This window comes from Anabas testudineus, chromosome 17, assembly GCF_900324465.2.
Source record: "Anabas testudineus chromosome 17, fAnaTes1.2, whole genome shotgun sequence".
Lineage (NCBI taxonomy): Eukaryota > Metazoa > Chordata > Actinopteri > Anabantiformes > Anabantidae > Anabas > Anabas testudineus.
The window spans coordinates 7891782-7913523 of record NC_046626.1 but is presented as its reverse complement, the minus strand read 5'-3'; the positions used below and the strand labels follow the sequence as shown (position 1 = coordinate 7913523).

The 21742-nt window shown below is 41.7% G+C and overlaps 3 protein-coding genes across 6 annotated transcripts; 2 read left to right on the top strand and 1 right to left on the bottom strand.

The window, feature by feature from the left end:
* The first annotated feature begins 3478 nt into the window (after window positions 1-3478).
* Window positions 3479-7163, top strand: gfi1aa (growth factor independent 1A transcription repressor a). Of its 2 annotated transcripts, none has more exons than XM_026373609.1 (7): window positions 3479-3621; window positions 4786-4990; window positions 5163-5366; window positions 5721-6124; window positions 6253-6390; window positions 6510-6675; window positions 6802-7163. In XM_026373609.1, the coding sequence occupies exons 2-7, from the start codon at window positions 4879-4881 to the stop codon at window positions 6978-6980; spliced, it is 1203 nt and encodes a 400-aa protein (XP_026229394.1). In that variant the 5' UTR covers window positions 3479-3621; window positions 4786-4878; the 3' UTR covers window positions 6981-7163. The 2 variants fall into 2 exon arrangements, with proteins under 2 accessions (XP_026229394.1, XP_026229395.1); XM_026373610.1 differs by having other exon boundaries at window positions 3479-4693.
* A 290-nt stretch (window positions 7164-7453) lies between these two features.
* Window positions 7454-15846, bottom strand: rpap2 (RNA polymerase II associated protein 2). Of its 3 annotated transcripts, XM_026375369.2 has the most exons (12): window positions 15760-15846; window positions 15612-15657; window positions 15323-15437; window positions 14814-14912; window positions 14668-14733; window positions 14475-14563; window positions 14340-14375; window positions 13144-14221; window positions 12836-12942; window positions 12483-12563; window positions 10734-10802; window positions 7455-8138 (listed from the first exon to the last, which is right to left on the bottom strand). In XM_026375369.2, the coding sequence occupies exons 1-12, from the start codon at window positions 15812-15814 to the stop codon at window positions 7994-7996; spliced, it is 1986 nt and encodes a 661-aa protein (XP_026231154.1). In that variant the 5' UTR covers window positions 15815-15846; the 3' UTR covers window positions 7455-7993. The 3 variants fall into 3 exon arrangements, with proteins under 3 accessions (XP_026231156.1, XP_026231154.1, XP_026231155.1); XM_026375370.1 differs by lacking the exons at window positions 7455-8138; window positions 10734-10802 and adding an exon at window positions 10816-11189; XM_026375371.2 differs by lacking the exons at window positions 15612-15657; window positions 15760-15846 and having other exon boundaries at window positions 7454-8138; window positions 15309-15390.
* A 29-nt stretch (window positions 15847-15875) lies between these two features.
* On the top strand, window positions 15876-21582 carry glmna (glomulin, FKBP associated protein a). Its single transcript, XM_026375464.1, has 19 exons — window positions 15876-15959; window positions 16276-16358; window positions 16786-16911; window positions 16998-17111; window positions 17279-17387; window positions 17514-17787; window positions 17928-18027; window positions 18121-18302; window positions 18473-18526; window positions 18898-18928; window positions 19297-19386; window positions 19473-19514; window positions 19729-19802; window positions 19893-19977; window positions 20102-20211; window positions 20475-20538; window positions 20727-20862; window positions 21101-21171; window positions 21279-21582. Exons 2-19 carry the CDS (start codon window positions 16320-16322, stop codon window positions 21366-21368), a joined length of 1791 nt encoding a protein of 596 aa, XP_026231249.1. The 5' UTR covers window positions 15876-15959; window positions 16276-16319; the 3' UTR covers window positions 21369-21582.
* Window positions 21583-21742: the final 160 nt, after the last annotated feature.

Sequence of the window (21742 nt, the reverse complement as noted above, 5' to 3'; positions counted from 1 at the left end):
GGTAAAATAATATTGATATGCAATTCTTATCTTCACGTCGAATGACATAGATACAGTGGCAAAAAGTCAGGTCCATGACATAGTGTCAATACTGTAACTACTCAGCAAAACCAAACCAGTTCTGCAGAAAATGCTAACTTTAACTCAAGTACAAATATATATCATGCACAACAGAGATAGTGCTGAGATGAAGTATCTGTGTGAAAGCCCAGCCTGTATGTTTCTCCACCCAACATGGGACCAGCTTTTTTTTTTTTTTTTTTTTTTTACACCCCATGCAGAAACAGACAAGAGTGGTGTTTTTTGTGTGAAAATTTGTCAAAAAGACAGACCGCAGATTTCAGAGACCCGGCCAAAAGAAACGGGCACTCGTGGTAGGGCAGAGGTGTTGGAGAAACCGTGTTCGCATCAATTTTCACTAGAAGAAACTGAATTAAGTAGGTACGTTTCACCTGTGAGAAGCATTAGATAAGCTACTTAAATGTGATTAAAATCATGCAACGCAGGAAATTAAAAAAGGCGTAGACGTTAGGATAGCAGAATTAACCATTCTTGGTCTCAATTCAGACCCCTGTGCACTCTCATACGTATGCGGTCACGATTCTGTCATGTTTGTACTAGCAGGAGATCCACAGCATCAAACTAAGTGCTGCCTTTTTCCCTCAAAAAGAGCAGAACAGATATTCAAGTTTCTGTTTAGGGGACAGCCCCATTTCAGCCATGTCTGCATTGTTACACTACAACATTTAGAATAAATATATTTCTCAGAAATCACGAGACAAAATCTCAATTCTGAGTGAAATAAGTTGCGATTCATATTTTCCCCGGGTTTGTGGAGCACTACCAGCCAACTCCACGAACCACAGGCTTGTTTAGACTTAACTAAGCCTGTTGAACTCTGACCTTTCAAATGGCCGTCTAATCCCTAAACATTCACAGAGACACAATGACCAGGAAGCACCGAGCAGGTTCCTTCACATCCCCACGCCAACGTCCCAGATGAGATCCTTCGTATTTTGGGGGGAAATTTACAACCAGAAGTGGCCTGGTTGCAAACAAGGGGTGCTGCTGATCACAGTGATGGATGAGAGAGGTGATTTGTGGACTGTTTACTGCATAAACCAAACACCGACGTAGCCGAACCTAAGAGTTTTCCTTTCAGTGTGTCTGCTGGTTTTCACACTTTTAAGCTTTTGGGGTTTTTTTTTCCTTAGAAACTGTAGCTGAAGGTTTTAGGATGTCTAGCGCATGTGATTCTGCAGTGGCACTCAGAGTTAAATCAGAGTAACCATCCAAATGAGTAAAAGATGAACATAAATCAAATCAATGTACGCTAACATACACGCACCACACTGCTCTTGGATGGAAGTGAGTGGGAAAGACGTTTGTGGACCTCCAGTGTGAAAGAAGAACTGTCTTGCGGTCAGAAGCGTCCAGTAAATCATTGATTGTGTTCACACTCCGTCCCCTATCTGGTGACTGCAGTTGGGGCCAACTGAGAGCTCAATGAGATTCGTCCGGCCACTCTCGGAAAGGGGGGTGGCTGCGTGCGGTTGAACCTGAAGAAAAGGACTAAAATCAGATTGTAGCTGCAGGAAAAGGGACTGAGATGGTTTAAAAGAGAGAGGGGCTGGTGGGTTGTTTCACTGTGGTTAGACTTCTGCTGCCAAAGGAACCTGTGAGGGGATGAGATAGCGTGATGTGGTTTTCAGTGCGATGCCAGAGTGGAGGTACCGGGGTGAACTCCCAGTTGCCTGGAACTAAACACAGACACAAACCAGGGAAAGTCAGTTTAGCCATTATAGTGGCATCAATCTATTCCACAGAGTGTATTGAGTAAAATCATTTTTATTGATTGTGCACTGCAAAAAAAATAAAAAAGGTCACAGCTTCTATTTTTCCTTTAGTCTCTAGAGTATCTAGAAACCATAAAAATGCATAAAGGTTCACAGAATTACTTAAGAAACAGTTTTTGAACAAAAGGTGCTTCAGCATCACTGGTCAACAGTCTGCTGGGTTACTAAGAGACCTCTTAAAAGGAAATAACAAATTCTGTCTGTTAAAAGTTGTTTCCATCAGCAATTCAACTCACCACCATTCATTTCATTATGCTCAGGAGTTTGGCTGCTACAGCATCATTAGCTCTGGTACGATCACTACCTTATGGTGGTTATCATTATCCCATATTTGTCACATGTAGCCACAGTAGCCACACAGTTACATAGTCACGCTTTAAATGGGAACTGCACCGAGACAAAATCAAGACATGTTGACAAGCTGCCGTGCACTCTGCTCCACTTGTCAACATTCACATGCATGTGGTGTGAAAGCTGCAGCCTCAGGTATATTTAAAACTACGAGGAGTCCCCACAGTGTCTGTCTGTCCTCGTGAGGAGCTGAATGGGGGCTCAAGGTTGAGCTTGAGAAAATAACCTCATGGCTCACCAGCACAACTCTTTATTTAACCTCGCACGACTGTGATCCGCACCTTTGACAAGACAGTCAAGTGCTTCTGCGAAAAGCACAGAGAAGAAAATATATAAGAACTCCCCTCCTCCTCCCTCTTACAGCTGCCCTGTGATCACTGCGATTGGGCTTCTATTTCAATCACATACTTGCTGTAAAAGAGTGAGAATCAAGGTCTGTGGGGGAAGGGGTGGTGGAGATGGGGGGTGGTGGTGGTGGGGGGGGGGGTTACAGAGAGACAAGAGAAGCTGTGGCAGCACTGATAGCGTCTTCTCGACTCTGCGTTTGGTTTCCTGTTCTGAGTCAGTGTTTAACCCTGAACTGTCACATCGACGCTGTCCTTCTCGTCGTCTCTCTCGCTTCAGCTTTTGCTTTATGAGAATTTTCAAACGTGTCCCGTTCATGTAACATGAAAATATATTTCACCAGGCTTGACCGGGCAGCCATGACTCACTGTAAAGGGTGAATTAGAGTGTGTCCATCGTGCAGGCTGCCACATGAAGTGGTAATTCAGAGATGAACTTTGAGTTCAAGTGTGAAACTCAACTGGTGTCTGATGTTTTATCTTTACTCACAGTTGTTGAACCAACTTGTTCTAAAAAATTCCACTGTTGCCAAATATTAGGGACTGATTTTTCTTCTTGACCCTTTATCACAAACAGGAGATGTGGGATAGGTTGAATGAGTCACCTTAATATAGGTTTTTGTATCTGTGCTGCCACAGATAAATAGTTTAAGGCAGTGTGGGGTCAAAGGTCTGTAATGGATGAAGGGACATCACCTCCATCATGACTGATTTATTTTCTGTGCAGTGCAAAATGTACACAAATTATGGCATCAGTAGAGGCTTTTATCAAAACATGAATCAGTGTTTTTGTTTCCCTGTCATGGCTGACTAACATGAAAATTAACTTCTGAGAGAAGGAGGGGAAGAAAGAGACGAGTGAGTGTGTGTGAGTGAGTGTGTGTGTGTGTGTTAGTGTGCGTGTGTCAGTGCGTGTCTCTGATAGAGTGTGTGTCATTGTGAGGAGTAGAGGGTTTGTGGTGTCTCTCTGCAGCTTCTCACTGATATTTTTACATTTAGACTAAAACAGTGCGAGTCTTCCTCTCAGCTGGGATATACAGTAGCTGCAGCGTCCGTGCGTGTCTGTGTGTGTGAGTATGGCACATGTGTCTCCACTTTACCGCCTCGGCTATCTGCGCTTCGCTTGCAGGTGTCTGACTTGCTGCAGCTGCATCAAACAAACTCTTTTCCCACATCGGGGAACAAAATCGATAACGCTTTGCTTTGGTTCAACCCTGAACACAGCACAAATCTTCGCTATGATTTCAGATGTGAGTCTGACGGATTTCTGCTGAAGAGCCGACTTCTACATGACGCGTGTATGCGTCTTGGTTTGAATATTGTCGATGGTCTTTTCTGTCCCGTGTCCCGCGCGTCTTTCAGCGGACAGTCTAATTGGATCTGTGTACAGGTCGGGAGGGAGTTTTAATGATGTAAAACAATAAGGCTGAAGTCAGTGCGGGTAAGCTGAAGCAGTGTAACTGTAAAGGGATACTTGTGTCCCCACCAGCAGGCTGTTGTGCGGAGCGACCGTGCGCGTCTCATTAACAGGATCACTTTACAAGCAGTCAAACAAACAGGTCATTATCTATCACAGCCTGCTCGGACCGTCCAGCAACTCACACATTTGACGTCTTCATCACGCACAAATGTTACAGTCAACAACCTGTTTTTGAACAATCTAGTTTAGTATTAAAATGACTGATTCAGATGTAATATGTTCAGTTAATTCATTGTATGGCGACAGAATGAATCTCAACCAACCTTAACGAGCTGGCGCGCGTAAAAAATCCAATCTCGGTTTTAATTTGGACAAGTTCTAATTGAAATCGTCTTGTTTAAACATATTTTCCAACTGTGAACACTACTTAGAAAATGATATATAGCCGCTTTAAATATATAATTAACATTAGACACATTTCGTGTCCTTCAAAACAAATATATCAAACATCTATTTTTGTGGCACCGTGCGATGTAAAACATAAATGAATTAGACTGAGTGAAAACCAACAGTAGCCTGAACTCTACAGGTCTTAAACTCACCAACAAGAACACACAGTATATCTTCTCTTCAATCCCATCTCTACCATGGCCCTTCGGGGGGCTGGGAGGATGAGGGGGGGGGGGTACCTTGTTCCAGCTTTTGGCCTTCCGTGACACCTGGTAAACCGTACAGCACTCTGCGCATGCGTAATAGCCTGCCAAAAATCCAAACGCCGTCTCGTCCGACAACCAATAGTGTCTCAATCTGTCAGAGGTAAAGTCAGCGCAGCGGGGAGAGGAGAGAAGTCAAGTGGAGGATTTCAAAGCTGTGCGCCACAGGCTGACTGAAAGAGACGGAGGAAAACATGCCGAGGTCTTTCCTGGTGAAAAGTAAACGGGCCCACAGCTACCACCAGCCCCGGCACCTGGACGATGACTACAGCAGACTGGACACTGTTCTGGGTCATGTGTGCGCAGGTAGGTTGTTTTGTGCGTAATTACGCACGAAAATGGTTTAATTGCTCAAAAAGCCAAACAGCGATTGGTCTCAATAGAAATGATTAGTCTCACTGAAGAGTTGGATAAGAAAGATTCACAACAAACACCAGCTGCACAGTCGGCTTACTCTGCTCTGCTCTGCCGTCATTAGAGACCAAGTCTCGAGCGGAATTTGAGTCCAGTTTGGAGTCGCCGGAGGATGCGAGCGCTGCTGATGACAGAATGTCGCCGGCATCTAGGCTACAATCTCCGGGCTCGCTGTCTTCCAGCTCCCCGGTGAGCTGCGGAGGCAACGTGTGCGACCGGTCCTCGGACTGTGATTTCTGGCGTCCCCCGTCTCCCTCCTCCTCCCCAGGTCTGTTCAAATGTGTTTCCATCCAACCTCTTATTGTTAATGTCGGTGTCTGTCTGTGCTGTAGTTGTGTTTGAACCGTTACGGTGAAAACAGACTTATATAAATCAAAACTGTCAACAGGTGCTATAAATCTAAACTTTATTAAGAAGTGGGTGAAACTTTTTCAGCACTGTTTACACGTGTCTATGTTATTGTTGTGATTATAATTAAAAAGTACAATGTTTCAATTATTTAAATGTGCTTTTATTAACCGATTGCATTGAAATATCAGTCAGTTGTTGTTGTTAAGGGGAAATAGTTTGACGCCGGGACTTGTTTCTGTAGTCTAAAATGACTATTAATTGTTTTTTGTAGATTCAGAGAAATGCACCACTCCAGCAGCGGACGCCAGTCCCCACTTCAACGTGTCCCCCTTTCCTTACCCGTGGTCAGCATATTCCAGCTCTGACCTCAGGCATCTGGTCCGGGGCCCGTACAACCACCACCTGCAGGGCCACAGAGAACCTCACTCCCCCATAAGCATCTACGGAGCAGACGACAGCGGCAACGAGCCGCTTTACGCACAGCGAGGCCCCGTGGCCAGATGTTACAAGGATTATTCTTCTGCAGCCCATCAGATCTGCAGGATGCGGGACAGAGACGAACTGTATCTGGATTTGAAGCAGAGGTCCCGCGGTGCGGAAATCAAATCTGAGAATGATTTCATCTGCTCCAATCTGGAGTCAAATGGATCCTATAAGTGTATTAAATGTTGCAAGGTAAGTCTTTTCACTGAAGCAGAACCACAGCAGCTCACTGAGATGCTCATGATGACGTTTAACACATGTTTCATTTCAACTGGACATATTTGTGGATATCACTATATACTTCTCAACCTACCTCAAAGGTGTTCTCCACGCCTCACGGCCTGGAGGTCCATGTGCGGCGGTCACACAGCGGGACGCGGCCGTTTGAATGCGGAATCTGTGGGAAAACGTTTGGACACGCGGTGAGCTTGGATCAGCACAGAGCGGTCCACTCACAGGTAGGGTCCTGCATGTGAACAGGCTGATGCTTCAGTTGCTGTTGGCTGGGAAAAGGCCTCCAGGATGAGGGCCTTCAGGCCTGCATGTTCCTCTCTGACACTTCTCCATGTTTTTAAAGGAGAGGAGCTTCAGCTGTAAAATCTGCGGCAAAAGCTTCAAGCGCTCCTCCACCCTATCCACGCACCTGCTCATCCACTCGGACACGCGGCCTTATCCGTGCCAGTACTGCGGGAAGAGGTTCCACCAAAAGTCAGACATGAAAAAACACACCTTCATCCACACAGGTGAGCCACCACACACGCACCGAGTCCCTGATAAATGCAAAAAATAGTCACTTTTAAACGCCCCCGCTGCGCGTAACGCGTACAAAACGACCTTTTCGGTGATATTTCCAACTGTGTCATCTGCAGGTGAGAAGCCGCACAAGTGCCAGGTGTGCGGGAAGGCCTTCAGCCAGAGCTCCAACCTCATCACGCACAGCAGGAAACACACAGGATTCAAACCTTTCGGCTGTGACCTGTGCGGAAAAGGTTTCCAGAGGAAAGTGGATCTGAGGAGACACAAGGAGACGCAGCACGGACTGAAATGAACCAAATGAAAGCCTGCACTTTTTAATTTAAGCGTTTTTTGTTTTATTCCACTTAAACTGTTGTTTGTTGCATTGTCCTTGTTAAACGCAGTTCATTATTTAGCCTCAAAACATTCCCGTTGATTTTATGGAAATAAATGTTTATTTATCCGGTGTGTATTTAAATATAAATATTAAAAAGCATATCCTACATACTGGTTTTTAAAGCTTCGTATTTTGTAATTGAATTCCCACTTTTAATTGACCATGATTGTTTAATTTTGTTAGATTTATAGTCAGACTAACTTTTAAAGCTCAACTATCAGATTTGTTTCATTATAATACACATTTCCACATTTAATTGCCAACTGTCAAAAAGCTTTTCTTGCCATTTTTTTTATTTTTTATTTTTTTTAAACACACAGACAAAATTGCAAAACACTTTTTTGAAATCCTCTGTCTCGATCTGTACGTTGCAAAAAAAAAACGAGAAGCTGCGTTCAGCCCTTTCGGGTCATCAATCACGTCCCCAATCTGCATGACAGCTCCAAGTTATATCTCCTCTATTAAAGAGAAAAACGTTTTGTTGCATGCGCCACCTGGTCAAAACCAAATATTTTCAGACACACGCATTGTGAACATGCCCATATAACAAATCACATTATGGTGCCATAAACCTGCATGTGAAGGAAGTCTGGAGAAATAGCGTCACTTTTATGACAGCAGCGGCTCCACATGGTGCTTTCACTGGGAAAAGCTGGGTGTGATTTATTTGGCCCTGCAGAGGTTAAACATCCACAGCTCTAAAACTTCAAGGATCTGATTTGCTCCCATCTCATCACAGATTGTGCATTTGTCTCCACTCCTACATCCTACATCAGTTTGTGTTGTGACCGAACCTCCAAGCAAACACATAAAACATGAAGGCTCCATATTTTTTTAATGTATAAAACATCTTTATTTCATACAGTCATATGCTGAGTGTGTGTTTATTTAATTCTACATGAATGGACGACTCTCTGTGTGAGAGCATGTCAGTGTGTCAGGTTTTTAAACAGCCGCACTAAGTTCAGCAGATCCTGCTCCTGGAGACTGAGCTCTTCCATCAGTGTGTTCAGATACTGGACGGATGCTGGCTTCTCCAAGGCCTCCCGCACTACAGGAGACACCTCAGACAACCTGAAACAAAATATCCACAATCGCATACGCATCAGAACAACAATTAATGTGATCATAAACATGTTTAGTTTGTGATGAATACACGAGGACACACCTCAGTAAGACACCAGTGACTGTCCTAAAACTGAGTGGTCAACTGTTCAACACGTTATTATGTGAACTTCTAATTTGAGCCACATGTTTTCTCACAGTCGTAATGCTGGTGACTAAAATGTTTAAAATGTTCTACATGTGAAGGCATCAGGAAAGCTCCGTGGAAGAAATAAGCTCACTGAATAGTGTTTCTAAATGCACATTTTTAGCCTGTTTTTTTTATCTCATTCATCACATTTACATGGATGAAGTATTATGAAGTATATAGCATTTGTTAAATTCCTTCACACTGCATCATTAAACAAATGTGTGACTGTACTTGTGATACAGTCTGACACGTCTACAGTCTGTAGCCAGTTTATTAGGTACTTAATTAGTTGTCTTCCCTGTTGAACGTCACTGAACTTAATGGTAGTCACGTCATGTGAAGGATGTAGTTTATATCATGCTGAGACATGTTTCTAATATTTTATCTGCCATATTTATATCATTGATGTTAATCTGCTTCAAAAAAAATCTGCACATCTTAAAGTTTTTAAAAGTCTAATTTGTTCCACGATCGTTAAATTAAACTTTATGACTTTTAAGTGTCTGATTATTATGACTGCACTCATCTGTGATTTCATATCTGTACTCAAACTGTGTCATAACCTGTCAAATCAGCACAGATCAAAACCCTTATGTAAAGATTGTTTACCTCCACTGTTTGCTACCTTTCATTTGAACTCCTTCATCTCTCCGACCTTCCACCCCCCCCCCCACCCCTCCCTCCCTTTCTACCTGTCCTGTCTACTACCTGTGTGGAGGTGCACTTATGGTTAATCTCCGGTTCACCCTGGGGTCTAGTGTTGCAGGGGGGCATCCATTATTCAGCTGGCCTGAACAATAGAGGCCAGGCCAGCAACACAGCTGCCATGCAGCAGACAGATAAGACAGCACACCAAATTATTCATGATGGAGGAATGGAAGGATGGAGAAGCTTAAAGTTAAACGTGAACTAATGAAATCATAGAGTAGCAACGAGACACCAGACAAAGAATGTTTCCAAAAGAGCTGATTATCCAAGATGGACCAAAAATAATAATAATAAAATAAAATAACTGCTAATATTAACTGATAAGTTGTTGTGTGACTATCACAATATCTAAACATGGAGGAAAACAAAACTCAGATTATAAAGCGGTTCATCAGTTAGAGTCAAATCAGTCAGATCAAATCTTTACAGCAGTTCTTTTAAACGTTTACACTTTGTCCTGATGTTAAGTATTTAGACAGTTACACAGTCTTGGTCCTTCCTACATCTTGGAGAGCTAACACATAAACTTACACTATATTTAACGAAATGTTAATCTACCATGTTATTTTAGAAATGTATGTGCTCACGTTTTTAATCACACCCCAAACTCTTTGGTTGTTTTTTTAAATTCAATTCCCAGAACATTACTGAACGCTTGAGTAGGAGAATTATGTTAAAACTTACATTAAGATGAGATAGAAAAAACAGGAATTTTTATAACCTTTATACACTTTAGCCACAAAACCTCAGCTTGTCCATGATTTCATGATCTCATAATGCAGTTTTTCCCGTGCTTTAATAGTGACAGATTTGTGTTACCTACTGTACCACAAGCTGCAAAACACTTACTGTATTCTTTTGTTCTTACAATGTAAGTTATTGGTGCAAACCGACCTGGAGCCAGTGAGGGAGTCATAAATCAGAGTCAGCTCAGCATCAGGTGAAAGTTTTCCCAGTCAGGGCAATTTCAAGTGCCCATTTTACTCTGATGTATACAGAGGAACTATTGTGTGTGTGTATTTAACTTGACAGTGTGCAGGGCTGCTTGTGTGTGCCTTCTGTCCTGCATCACGGATCTGGAGAGGGGCAATTAGATGGAGATAAGGCCATAAGGCGTCTGTGTGTACTCAGGCGGGAGCAGCACGGAACTGTCCATGAACTGCCAGCAATACACATACACACACACACACCATATGGCATGGGCTACACAATGCCACACCATATAGTGTATTGTGAAAGACAACACAAAGCTTTGAAATAACAGGTGAATCCAAGTCACACTAGAAAAAATGACTTGTTTTCTTTTGTGAATAAAGAACAAACTGTGCAAACATGCTTGTTGTGTCGCTTTGATTTGAGGACACCACCAATCTGTTAATACAACAGAAAGTTACAACACACCATTATATTACAGTTTTAGTTCCAATACGACTATTACATTTTTAACGCTATGATAACACAAACAGTTGCACACTTGCAGACAGTATTTATGAGTTTGCTGACAGGGTGTATTTCTTGGGAAACAATGTTCCTTGATTTGCTCGTCATATTTTTTTCCCCCTCTCTCACTCCTGTCCCCTCTGATTGGGCCACAATGTTATGCCATCACGCTGAATCCTTTTAACACTAGAGTAACACATTCATAACACACACACACACACACACACACACACACAAACACACACACACACTCTGTGTAAACTTACAGGTGAAGAAGCACCACGGCTATAAGGGTCCACTCTGGAGTTTTGTGTATGATGTTTTTGTTGGTGAACCTGTGATGAGGAGAAAAAAAAAGAAAAAAGCCATGGTTCAGTGCTGATGAGCAACGACTCAGTCCTAACTTAAACAATGATGTCATGTAAGGCTGTTTGATGGTGTTGTATTGGAGATAAAATACACACACATATAGTAACTCTTGATTGAGCAACCGTCTAATGATGGATGCCAAAAATCACTGTCTGAATATAATTTGACTAGCAAAACAAAACGTGCATGAGGCTACATCATTCGTTACAAACGCTGCCTGCAATAGTGCAGTGATGTATGTTCCTCTGACAGCACTGTGTATATTCTTTGGTCTGAGCCTCCTGTCACTTGGGTCTCTTGACAGCACAAAGAGAATTCCTGGAAACAGGACTCAGGAGGTGTTGCTCTGCTGCCTGTGGTGACACAGTGATTTAATGGCAATCTTGGTGAAAACACCAGGCAATGAGCACACAATGTTTCTCTATGGCAGGAAAAGTTCAATTTGGGCAAGTGTTACTAGTATTTTTCTTTTTAACAACATCAAACAACTGATATTTTTCTTGGACTTTCTTGGTCCACTCTCACTTTAGTGATAAATTGTTTCTATTATGTAACTAACACTGCTATAATGTTCCAATAAAATCATACAAAATAAAATTGCCTGGAAAAAAAAAAAAAGATCCAGCAAGAAACACAAATGTGTTCATGTATTTTCTTTAATTAGACCTTGTGTGCATTTCATTTCTTCACCTCAAATTTGTTTTCTCACACCTGTTTGGGTGGGAGATGCGGGAGATGCTTTGTAACAAAATAAGTTTTGATATGTCATCGTACTAAAATAAGTAACATAATTAAATAAAATAGAATATAATTAACGATGGCTGAATTGCATTTAGTGACTTCGGTTTCAGTCCACGTTGGTTTACTGTCAGATCTTAAACTGACACTTGAACACAGCCATCGTTAATTTTATTTGTTACTAGACCATAACAGGTGATGAAAAGGCTTACTATTGGCTGGGGAAATCTAATGACAGCATGGCTCCACCCACCGTCGACCTGAGTGCTGGTCTAATTATTTTAAAGTGAGAACACTTGTGTAGGTGTACAGTGGCTTAAAGAAACCGAATATGTAACAAGTCTCCTTACAACAGACTATGTCACAGCACAGAAAGCACTGATGTCATCACATCAGTGACAGTTCATTACATTTAAATGTTCTGTATATTTCTTATTATATAATGTAATATAACTACACCTGTGCTGTTTCTGCTATAACATGTCAGAATGTCTGAAATCTACAGACATTCAATCAAACTTTGATTGTTGTCATGGTGCATGTCTACCTGTAGGGGGAACCAGAGTTCTTCACTTCGTCCAACAATGTTGTGGAATTTAAATAAAATCCATCTGTAAATAACAAATCTAACAACTGACAGTGTCGAGTGTACATAATAAAAAACTGGTAATAATAAATCTGGTGTACATTCGAGTCTAAAAAGAAAACGTCACACTGCAAATCATTCGCAGTAAAACATTAACATCAACAACATCAGCTGTTGGCTCTGGCACTACACTGTTATTTGTCTTCTTAATAATTATTAACCAATTTTCCTAAAATATTTTCAGTCTGCATGTGAAATCTGTAATCTTGTGATGGCAGACTTGCAGAGGTGGTGGTGTGTGAATTGTGTTTTTTGCACTGACCTGAAAGTCCGGACCAGGTTGTTCAGGTGGGTAGAGATGTCACTCATGGTGAGACGCAGCGGCCCCACAATGTTTCTGAGACTGCACAACACAGAGTCAAAAAGATGAGACAGAAAAACAAATACAACTAAACGATCAATTATTTTTGGCCTTCAATACATTCACACTCTTCAAGGGAACTGAAAAGGATCGGCAAACCTAAGAACTGTCAGTGAACCTATGAAAGAGACTTAACTTGATGGTGGTTCACAGCTGAAATATGCTAATGAGAGTTTTGGGGTGTTTGTGTATGTAGGTGTTTACAAATACAAGATGCAAACTTTTGAAAATAAATGTAGTTAAGACACACACACCAGCTGGTGAGCTTCTCCACTGTGATACGTTTCTGGATGAGGTGCTGAGCATTAGAGTCAACAAGTGGTAGAGCTGGATTCTTCGTGCACTGGTCTTTGAGAGTCGCCTAGTGGGAGAACAAGCAAAATGTGAAAGAAAAAGCAAATCTTAGTGTAGAAAGTACTTGTGCTGTACCAATCAAATTTGCTTATATAATGTATTAGACACAATAATAGAGTGCCTCCATGTGGTGACTGATTCTTACAACAAGTCGCTCAATTCACACCCCTCCTCTCTTCTCCTTTATTTTTCCACTTGCCCGACTCACCTCGTTTTCATTGGACTCCTCCAACTCCTCAGGCCGAATCCAGGTCCCTTTGTAAAACTCACTAATCCTGAGCTCCATCTGCTGGGTCTCCTTCCGGAGTGTCTCATAGTCTGGAGCAGCAGCTGACGGCCTCCGATCACTCACCCCACCTTCGACCTCCATTGTCACCTCATCCTCAAGATCGTCTTCGTCTAACTCCTCCTCCAACTTCTCGTTTTCTTCTTTTACGTCGGCAAAGGGAGAGCCTAGTGAGTGATCGGCTCCATACAGAAACATCAGAGTTTCATCTGTGCTCCATTCCTTCAAAGTTCTTTTCAAGCTTTCAAGAAGCTTCAGCCGGATAGAGTCGGATCTCAGTGCAGGACTTTGGTTCTTGAGCAGGTCTCGTAGCCCCGCTGCCCCTTTCTTGCTCATACCCATCTGGGTGATATTGAAATCTGACTGGTTTTGTAATCTCACGCTGTGATTGTTCTGATTAGAAGTGCTGGTTAAAGTTGAATGAGAAAGATCAAGCTGAGGTTTGCTTTCTGTAGGGGGGTTTAGCTCTGTACAAGACACAGAACATGGAGTTGTGTTTATTGGTTGTGTGGCTATTGAGTCATCAGGCAGAGAAGTGCTATGAGTGACTGCCTGAGATAAACTGCACAAATTCAGCTTAGCTGTAGCCTCTTCCACACTTGCCTCCTCTGGCAACTCTCTGTCCTCTGGCAGCACCTGTTCAGTATTTCTTCTGTGCAGCTGTTCTGTTCTAGACGCACATTCTTCTTTCTTTTCTTTGTCCTCTTTTCCCCTCTGTTGCTGTCTCCTCTCTACCTTCGCATGTTCTTCTTTCTTGTCTTCATCTGTGTGTTTGGGAAGGTCACCCCAGTGCACCCTGCGTCCCTGTTTCTGGGAGACTACACTGGAGACAAAGTCCTGCTCCTGTTCTATGTCACTGCTGTCGCTGTGGCTGAGGCCAGCTGCAGCCGAACTCAGCTTAGAGCTGTGAGAGTCTTCAGGTAGGGCAGTCAGTGGATTCTCTATGTCCTCCTCTTGGAGACGCCTCTCTGACAGCATCACCTCTTCACCAGAGCTCCCACTTAACAAACATAGGTTACAATAAATGGGTCAGTTTTTTATTATCACACCTTGATTGCATATGTTGATGACCTTATATTCAAATTGACTGGAATGTAAATACTGAAGATCATACATACATATCTCCTTTCTTCATCAGCCTAATTTCCGGAGGGCTTTAAAAAGAAGTAACAGTGTCTTCATAAGTAAAACATTATTAAATTCAGTGAGTTCATATTTGTGATTCACAGCAGAGATGAGAACAGCAAACACACCTTTCATGCTGCCTAAGCCAAAGAGCTGTCTTTGGTATTTGTAGCTCAAACTCTTTGGATGCTTTGTAGCAGAAGTTACTACAAAAACACTAAACACAAGAGAGAGATTGAATTATAAAAATGTTTATTGTGATTGTTTCTAATAAACATTTTCAGTCACTGTACAAAATGCTCTTATTATAGAAGAACTAACCTTGCGTTCAGTGATGTCGTACACTTTGTTGGTCTTTGTACTAATTTTATACTGTTGCGTAGGGATCTACAAAGAGTAGAAATGAATCAATAATAAAACCACGAAAGATGAAACACAATGACAACTGCTTCACAGAAAGGTTTTACCTTGCCCAGTTTATTTGGACATATGGGATAACCACACAGTTTAGCAATGAATCTCTCCTCTATAGCATCTTTGTAATTAGCCTGAGTGATGAACTTGGCCTGTAAAGACAGGAGAAAACATAAAAACACACTTGATGCTACAGATGTGTCTTAGTTGTAAATATTAATTCTTTAAAACAGATAGATAACAGAGTTATCTGCTTGGTGCAATAACCCCATCTGGAAGGTTGGTGTTTGACATGGATTTGTGTTTATTGTTTGTGTGGCTGTTGAGTCGTGAGGCAGAGAAGCTTTGCTATGAGCTGGATAGTATATTGTGTAAAAGTGTTTTACACAATTTTACAAAAGTTTTTTTTTTTTTTTTTTTATGCAAGCAAGAAGGAAGGTCACTCCTCAGGACTTTCACAGACTGCAGCGTCAGAGCCTGTGATATGTCATAAGTTATCTTGTTTAAAAGGGGTGAGCTGTGCTGGTCCACAGCAAAACTGAACTTACAAAGTGATACATACACAGTCAACCAGGAACTCTTCAGCAACACTGTCCTCCAGGAGACGCTCCACCACCTTCAAGGCTCTCTTCTCTAGCTCCAACTTCTCCCTCAGCCTCTCCTTTACTTCCTCTCTCCTGACACAGGATACAGTCCAAACATTTGAATGAGTCTCGGTGTTATTCTTACATACACTTACTGACAAGTGGTACTACAGTTACCTGTAGAAAATGGATAAGAATAGAGTAAAGTATTCATGTGTGAAACAGTACACCACATATCAGCATTGAATGAAAGATGCCCATTCACACCTTCGTGCCTCCTCTTCAGGGGTCAGTGCCTTGACGCGTTTACCACCTGTCACACAAACAACAACACAGTTTTAATGTAAAACAACTGTTTCTCACTGAATATAAGTCAGCGTGTTGAGGAAAAGATGTAAAGATAAATGAATCTAACCTTTTTTCGAGGTTTTAGAGGAACCTCCACTCCTTCTCGTCTCCACCGTCTCCATGCTGTTTCTGTTGTCGCCTGTTCAACTTTGACCTATGACGTATTTGATTCTACGGCGAGCCCACACGGACAATCCACCCGTTTGCGCGCTCCTCCGTTAGCATGGTAGTTTTCACCGGGATGCTTCTCTAAGAAATGTAGCTAAGGTGTGTATTCTCTTATTTATCAGTGTTATATTCGCCAAAGAGTTTTATTGTTGGCTTCTGTGTGTGGCTGAGTTAAGGAGCAAGAAATGTTTTATTTTCAGTATACCCGCTAAGCTAACTCTGAGTACCCACATTAGCATTCATTCAACTCTCCTCTTTTTGCCCACACAGAGCTCCATAAAGTTTATCTGACATTTATCTTTACATAATCAATATGTCCGTACAAATAAATGATGCAATTTAGTTTTGTGATTCTTGAATATCACGTAGTTATCTTAATAAACAGTCTTTTTGACTTGTGTTGTTTGTTTTTGAGGACTGACAGTGCTGTGTGGAGATAAACACCTGAAGACAGCAGCCATGGCTCTGGAACAGTTCAGTGATGTGGTTCAGAGATGTGTGAGTCCAGGCTGTGTGGAACACACTCCATCCATCCATCCATCCATCCATCCATCCATTCTTACAACATTTCTGTTGCTTAATAGAGTCGTCACACATTCAATAGAGTCATGTAGCTAATCCATTCAGTACAAATCATGTGAATGTATTTATATACTGTGAGCATTGGTGATTTCTCTTTACTGTCTTTATGATTCTGTAGTTTAGCTGCATTCGAACACACAACCTTCATTGAGGTCTGAAAGATCAGACCCTACCTTTCAGACTGTACAACAACTCATTGTGCAGTCTCTCAGCATATCTAGTCTCGACTACTACGATGTCTTATTGATACATTTAATCGATATATTAATATTTAATCGATACATGTCACTCAAATTGAATTGTTTCAACACTAATTGACTGAAGTTGTTTCTCTTCCACACAGCAAGGGCTCCCTGATGACAGCTACACCAGTGAGGATCACAACATTTTCACAGTTGCTGGAAGGTCCTGCATAGAGAAGGGAGACAGTGTGCAGGTTCTCAGCATTGTCCTGGATGAAAAGAATCAGGTACACTGCTCGAAGCTGATCCTGTCTATTGTTGCAGCCTGTAGCACACTGCTCTTCATAATGCTCCAATGTGGCTCTTTCTGTAGGACATAGTGAGATGTATGGGTTGGAACCTGCTGCCTCCCCTGATTCAGATTCTGATCAAGAAAGAAGACAAGAACCTTTCTCAATGCCTGGCGATTTTCAACCACCTGCTAGAGGTCTTTTCATCTACTCTCCAGATACTCTGAACTATTTTACTGGCCACACAGAGCACATAGTATTGGATGTCAGAGAAACAGATATAGTTTACAGTGTAATACATACCACTGACAAATCTGCAGATGCAATGTGTATGTGTTTTTAAGGGTGAACTTTGGTTTTGCAGAGATGTCAACCCAAAGAGCTGCTGATTGGCCTGTTGGAGCAACTGGAGCAGGATGACCCTGACACAGTAGCAGAGAGTCTTCATCTGCTGTTGAACCCTCTACAAAAAGGTAAGAACATTTGCTTCTCATGTACACATTGTATATCGTACATCATACAAATTGTAATCGCAGATCGTCTCAAACACAGCCCCTCCAGTTGTTTCACTTACTCGATCACGTGTGTTTTCCTCTCAGTACTGCTGCGTCTGGGCAGCCGTAAAGCCTCGTCCTTGGGCATGACTCTGTCCTCTGTACTGGACCAGGTGGCCAAACTGCCTCTACCTTACACCAAGGAACAGGAGGAGGACGACGTCTTCTCACTTTGTCGTTGCTGCACCAACTTGATAACCTTTATCAGGCCCTTTGTCCAAGAGGTCAAACAAAACCTTCAGAATAGTGAAGAGCTGAGTGAGGGCAAGAGGATGGGGGGCCAGAACATGGATGAGCTGAGGACAGAACTGCTGAAGTTGTGAGTGAGAAATTAGTTGTTACTGTTATACGAGAAATATAAACACACGTGAGTGTTTTGTTACATTAATTTATGATTGAAACTGTGTGAACCCTGATACTGGTGCCAACACTGACTCTGTGTTTTTTTCTGGTCTGCAGTTGTATGAAAACTCTGGGTCACCCTTTGTTGGAGGTCCAACTTAAGGATCCTGACACTCTGGTGGAGTCCCCTCTCAGGACGTTTTCCACAGAAATTCTGGTACAGGAACTTGACATGACTGGACTATAATATTGTGGACATTAGTAGCATTAGTTTATGTGGCGATGGGTCATATCTGTTTGCTTTGTACAGAATACCCTCAGTGCTATCGGAGAGCCTCTCCCCAGTCTTGTGTACCAGCCTCTGCTGAAGAGAAAACAGGTTCCAGGCTTTCTGGAGGAGGAGGTGCGTTATCCTAAAGAGTCTCTGGCCAGCCTCGCTCACCTGGTGTTCGTACATCACCTGGCTGCAGATACATTCCCCAGTGTTTTCAGGTAAGACCGAAGAGATATGTGTTACCATACGTTAAAGCTGATATACTTAAAGTTGGATAAAGACTGAATTCAAATTATTATGATTCACACCATTCATTAATACTTATTAAAACAATATTTAGAAATTCAGATGCATTGCTAAATCCTTCTAACTACACTTGTATTTACAGTCCTGTGTTCTGCCTTCGGTGTAACATGGAGCACATCTGCCTCCTGCTGTCCAGGTGAATTTATAAACAGTGTTATAACACCTGTTCTTTGCTGTCAGTAAAGTTATCATACGGCGTTCTTTCCTCAAGACATATCGGAGCACAGTTTAGCGAACACTGCAGCTGTTTGGGTCTTTAAAGCAGCTGCTGTTATCTCAGACGTGACATTACATATTATTTCTGCTGGATAAAATATGAATATTTATATGTATATAAATAACTATATTAAATTATATAAAATTAAACATTTCTAAAAATATAAAGTAACTGTCATAACTGATAACACAGATGTTTAAAGTTAGATATTGACTGTTTTGATTGTTTATGTAATGATGCCTCATAACTTACTGATTTACTTTCTATTATTTTTATTCACGTGTTTTCAGAACTAAGGAGACCAGGATTCAAAAAGGACTGGTGAGTCAACATGCAACACTGAATGAACTTTTTTCAATGTTCTGAAAACAAGTTTGTTATTTTCCAAGTTTTTGAGAAGACGCACTTACGAAGAAACAGACGTTTCACCCACTGTGAACCACTAAAATGCATCTGTTAGAAACCAGTAACACTTTTAGAGTCTGACTTCTAACATTTGGAAAGACCTGGGTGACAGAGCAACTTATAAACTGATTATAATGTTCTTTCTGACTGAGGCTGAGGCCACGATACCGTTTAAACATCAGGACAATTTGATGTATAGATGAAAAGTGGAGAGAACCTTGCTGTTACTACTTACATCAGGTTGGGACCTTTAGTAAGATGGCTAAATGTTGTTGATCACACAGGAACTGTATGAGAAGTGTCTGGTGCGGGTGGAGGATGGCAGCCTGCCGGCTGATCTGCTGGAGATTAAGACCTTCCTCACAGTTCCTCAGGTGAACACACACGAACCACACAGCCTGTTCATGCTGAACGCAGCTTTTACTGCATTATTCTCACTGGTGCCGACATTTGATTTCAGAACTTGGTGAAGGTCATGACGATATGTTCGAGACATGATTTGGTAAGTCGTCACATCTGGAGATACTTTGTCATTTTATAAAAACATTGCTGTAACATGTTTTACACTGTGCATCAACATAAATGCAATTCTAAAGTCACATGTATATAAAAATTGAATATATAAACAAATGTACATGTATTTAATTTGAGTTTGAATCATTACTGTTTTTTAAATAACTTACCTTGTTAGTTATTTTTTTCTTCTTCTATAACAGAGAACCAGAGGTCTGAAGGTGTTCCAGATGAGCATTGATAAGTTTAACACTGAAGCCAAGCATACTTTCTTCCAGTAAGATCGACTGTTCCTCCTTGCACGTTATCGGAAATGTTTTCTGGTTCATCTCAGTGTAATGAGGTTTTTTTCATCATCTTGTTTCAGGTACATGCTGAAGACCAGTAAACACTCAGGAGTTGAAGGTTACATCATCAAAAACATCAAGAATCAGATAGATACTGCCCTGCAGGTCAGATGACATTTTCATTTTCAGAGGTTACTGTGTGTCACAGGTCTTTGTGCAGTAACTAGCAGCTAATTGGTGCTGTGGGTTGTATGTCCAAGTAAAAGTCTCTCTCTCTGCTGATCTTCAGCCAGGCAACAGTAACACGTGGTTTGAGGGAGTCCATCTGCTCCCTCTGTTACGTAAAGTTCTGAGTCTGCCAGACGGCCCAGAGACTGACCTCCTGGAGTACCTAGACAGGTTAGCACACACACACTGTGACACTCCATCTACTCATTTTCTAAACTTTGTATCCTGCTTAAAGGTATAAGACCTGGAGCCTATTCCAGGATGCACATGGGAAGAGGCGCAGATTATATTTGCTTTTATATATGTGATGACATGACAGAATAGTTATGAATGTTATGAAGCATGACTGGGATTCAGAGTGAAACAATACTAGAAAGCCAAAAAAAGTGCTTTATTCTGGAGGAGAAGAATGTTTCATGCTCGTCTTTCCTCAGAGTTATGGAGTCGCTGAACCTGCTGCGCTACCTGGTCATCAGAGACAAAGTGACAGAGAACCAGGTGAGTGCAGCTGTTGGTCCTGCGCTGTCTAGACTGCAGTCATGTAGGAAATATAACTTATCTCGGCAGCAACAGCTGCTCAAAAGATGGAAAAGAACATTTTCACATCACGTCACGTCTGTCAGATCAATATAAGTGGTTGTAGCAGCTCTTAATGTAACTTTTCTGTTGCTGTTGTGATCCTTCAGACGGGCATTTGGACAGAACTGTATAAAATAGAAGATTCGTTCTTGAAGCCTCTGCGTGTTGGATTAAACATGTCCAGAGCACACTATGAGAGGGAGCTCCACAACACCATGGAGACCAAGAAGAGCAAGGCCAAAGGTCAGGCCAACATTCTCCTCCTTACACTGATTGTTTATGTTTCAGCCTTCGTAAACTATGTTAGAGAAGTCTGGGAAAAGTAGATATGCTATTTTTGTGATATTTGGGATGATATTGCCATTAATTTTGTGGCTGTGAATCAAATCAATTTCCTGGTCTACTTTTGGTATGTTAGGGCTGATCCCATGTTCAGTCCCAATAGCTGTGTTTTGACAGCATGAATGTGTGTTTTCTACAGAGGAGTCGGTGCTTTCTGTGTCTGTTGGTGACGAGACGCTGCCTAACGTGACATCAGAATCGCAGATTCAGGTTAGTGACTGTTTCACAGTCATATCACAACTAAATAGCGCTTGCTTATTGCACTTGTGAGGAGCACTGCAGTAACCGGACTGAATTTTTAATGTGTTTCCATCCAGGCTTTGCACTCAGCCTTGCACACATTCGACATGATCGAGAGCGTGCTGGTGAGGATAGAGGAACTCATTGAAGTGAGAGACAATCTTTAGGCTGAGTTGGAGTTCAGCTTCACATATTCTCACCTGTCTCAACTAAAAAAAGCCTTCAAGTCTTCAGTTCCCTGATTCTGTGGATGTGTGATCATTTATTAACATAACCACGCTACTGTAAGTGCTTCAAGATAGTTTCAGTAAGTATTTTAGAATTATGTCCGACTGTAAAGTGTTTTCCTAAAACATCCAGTGGCTCAGAAGTTTGTATTGCTTCTGTAATACATTTTCAACTTTTGTACACAAGTTAAATAAAGTACTGTAAAGTGTATTCTGAATGAGATATTGTTTTTAATGATGGCACCTGTTATGTGTCTCAGTTCATTAAATTCATATTTAAGTTATAACTACTAGAAACAACACCAGTAGTTCTA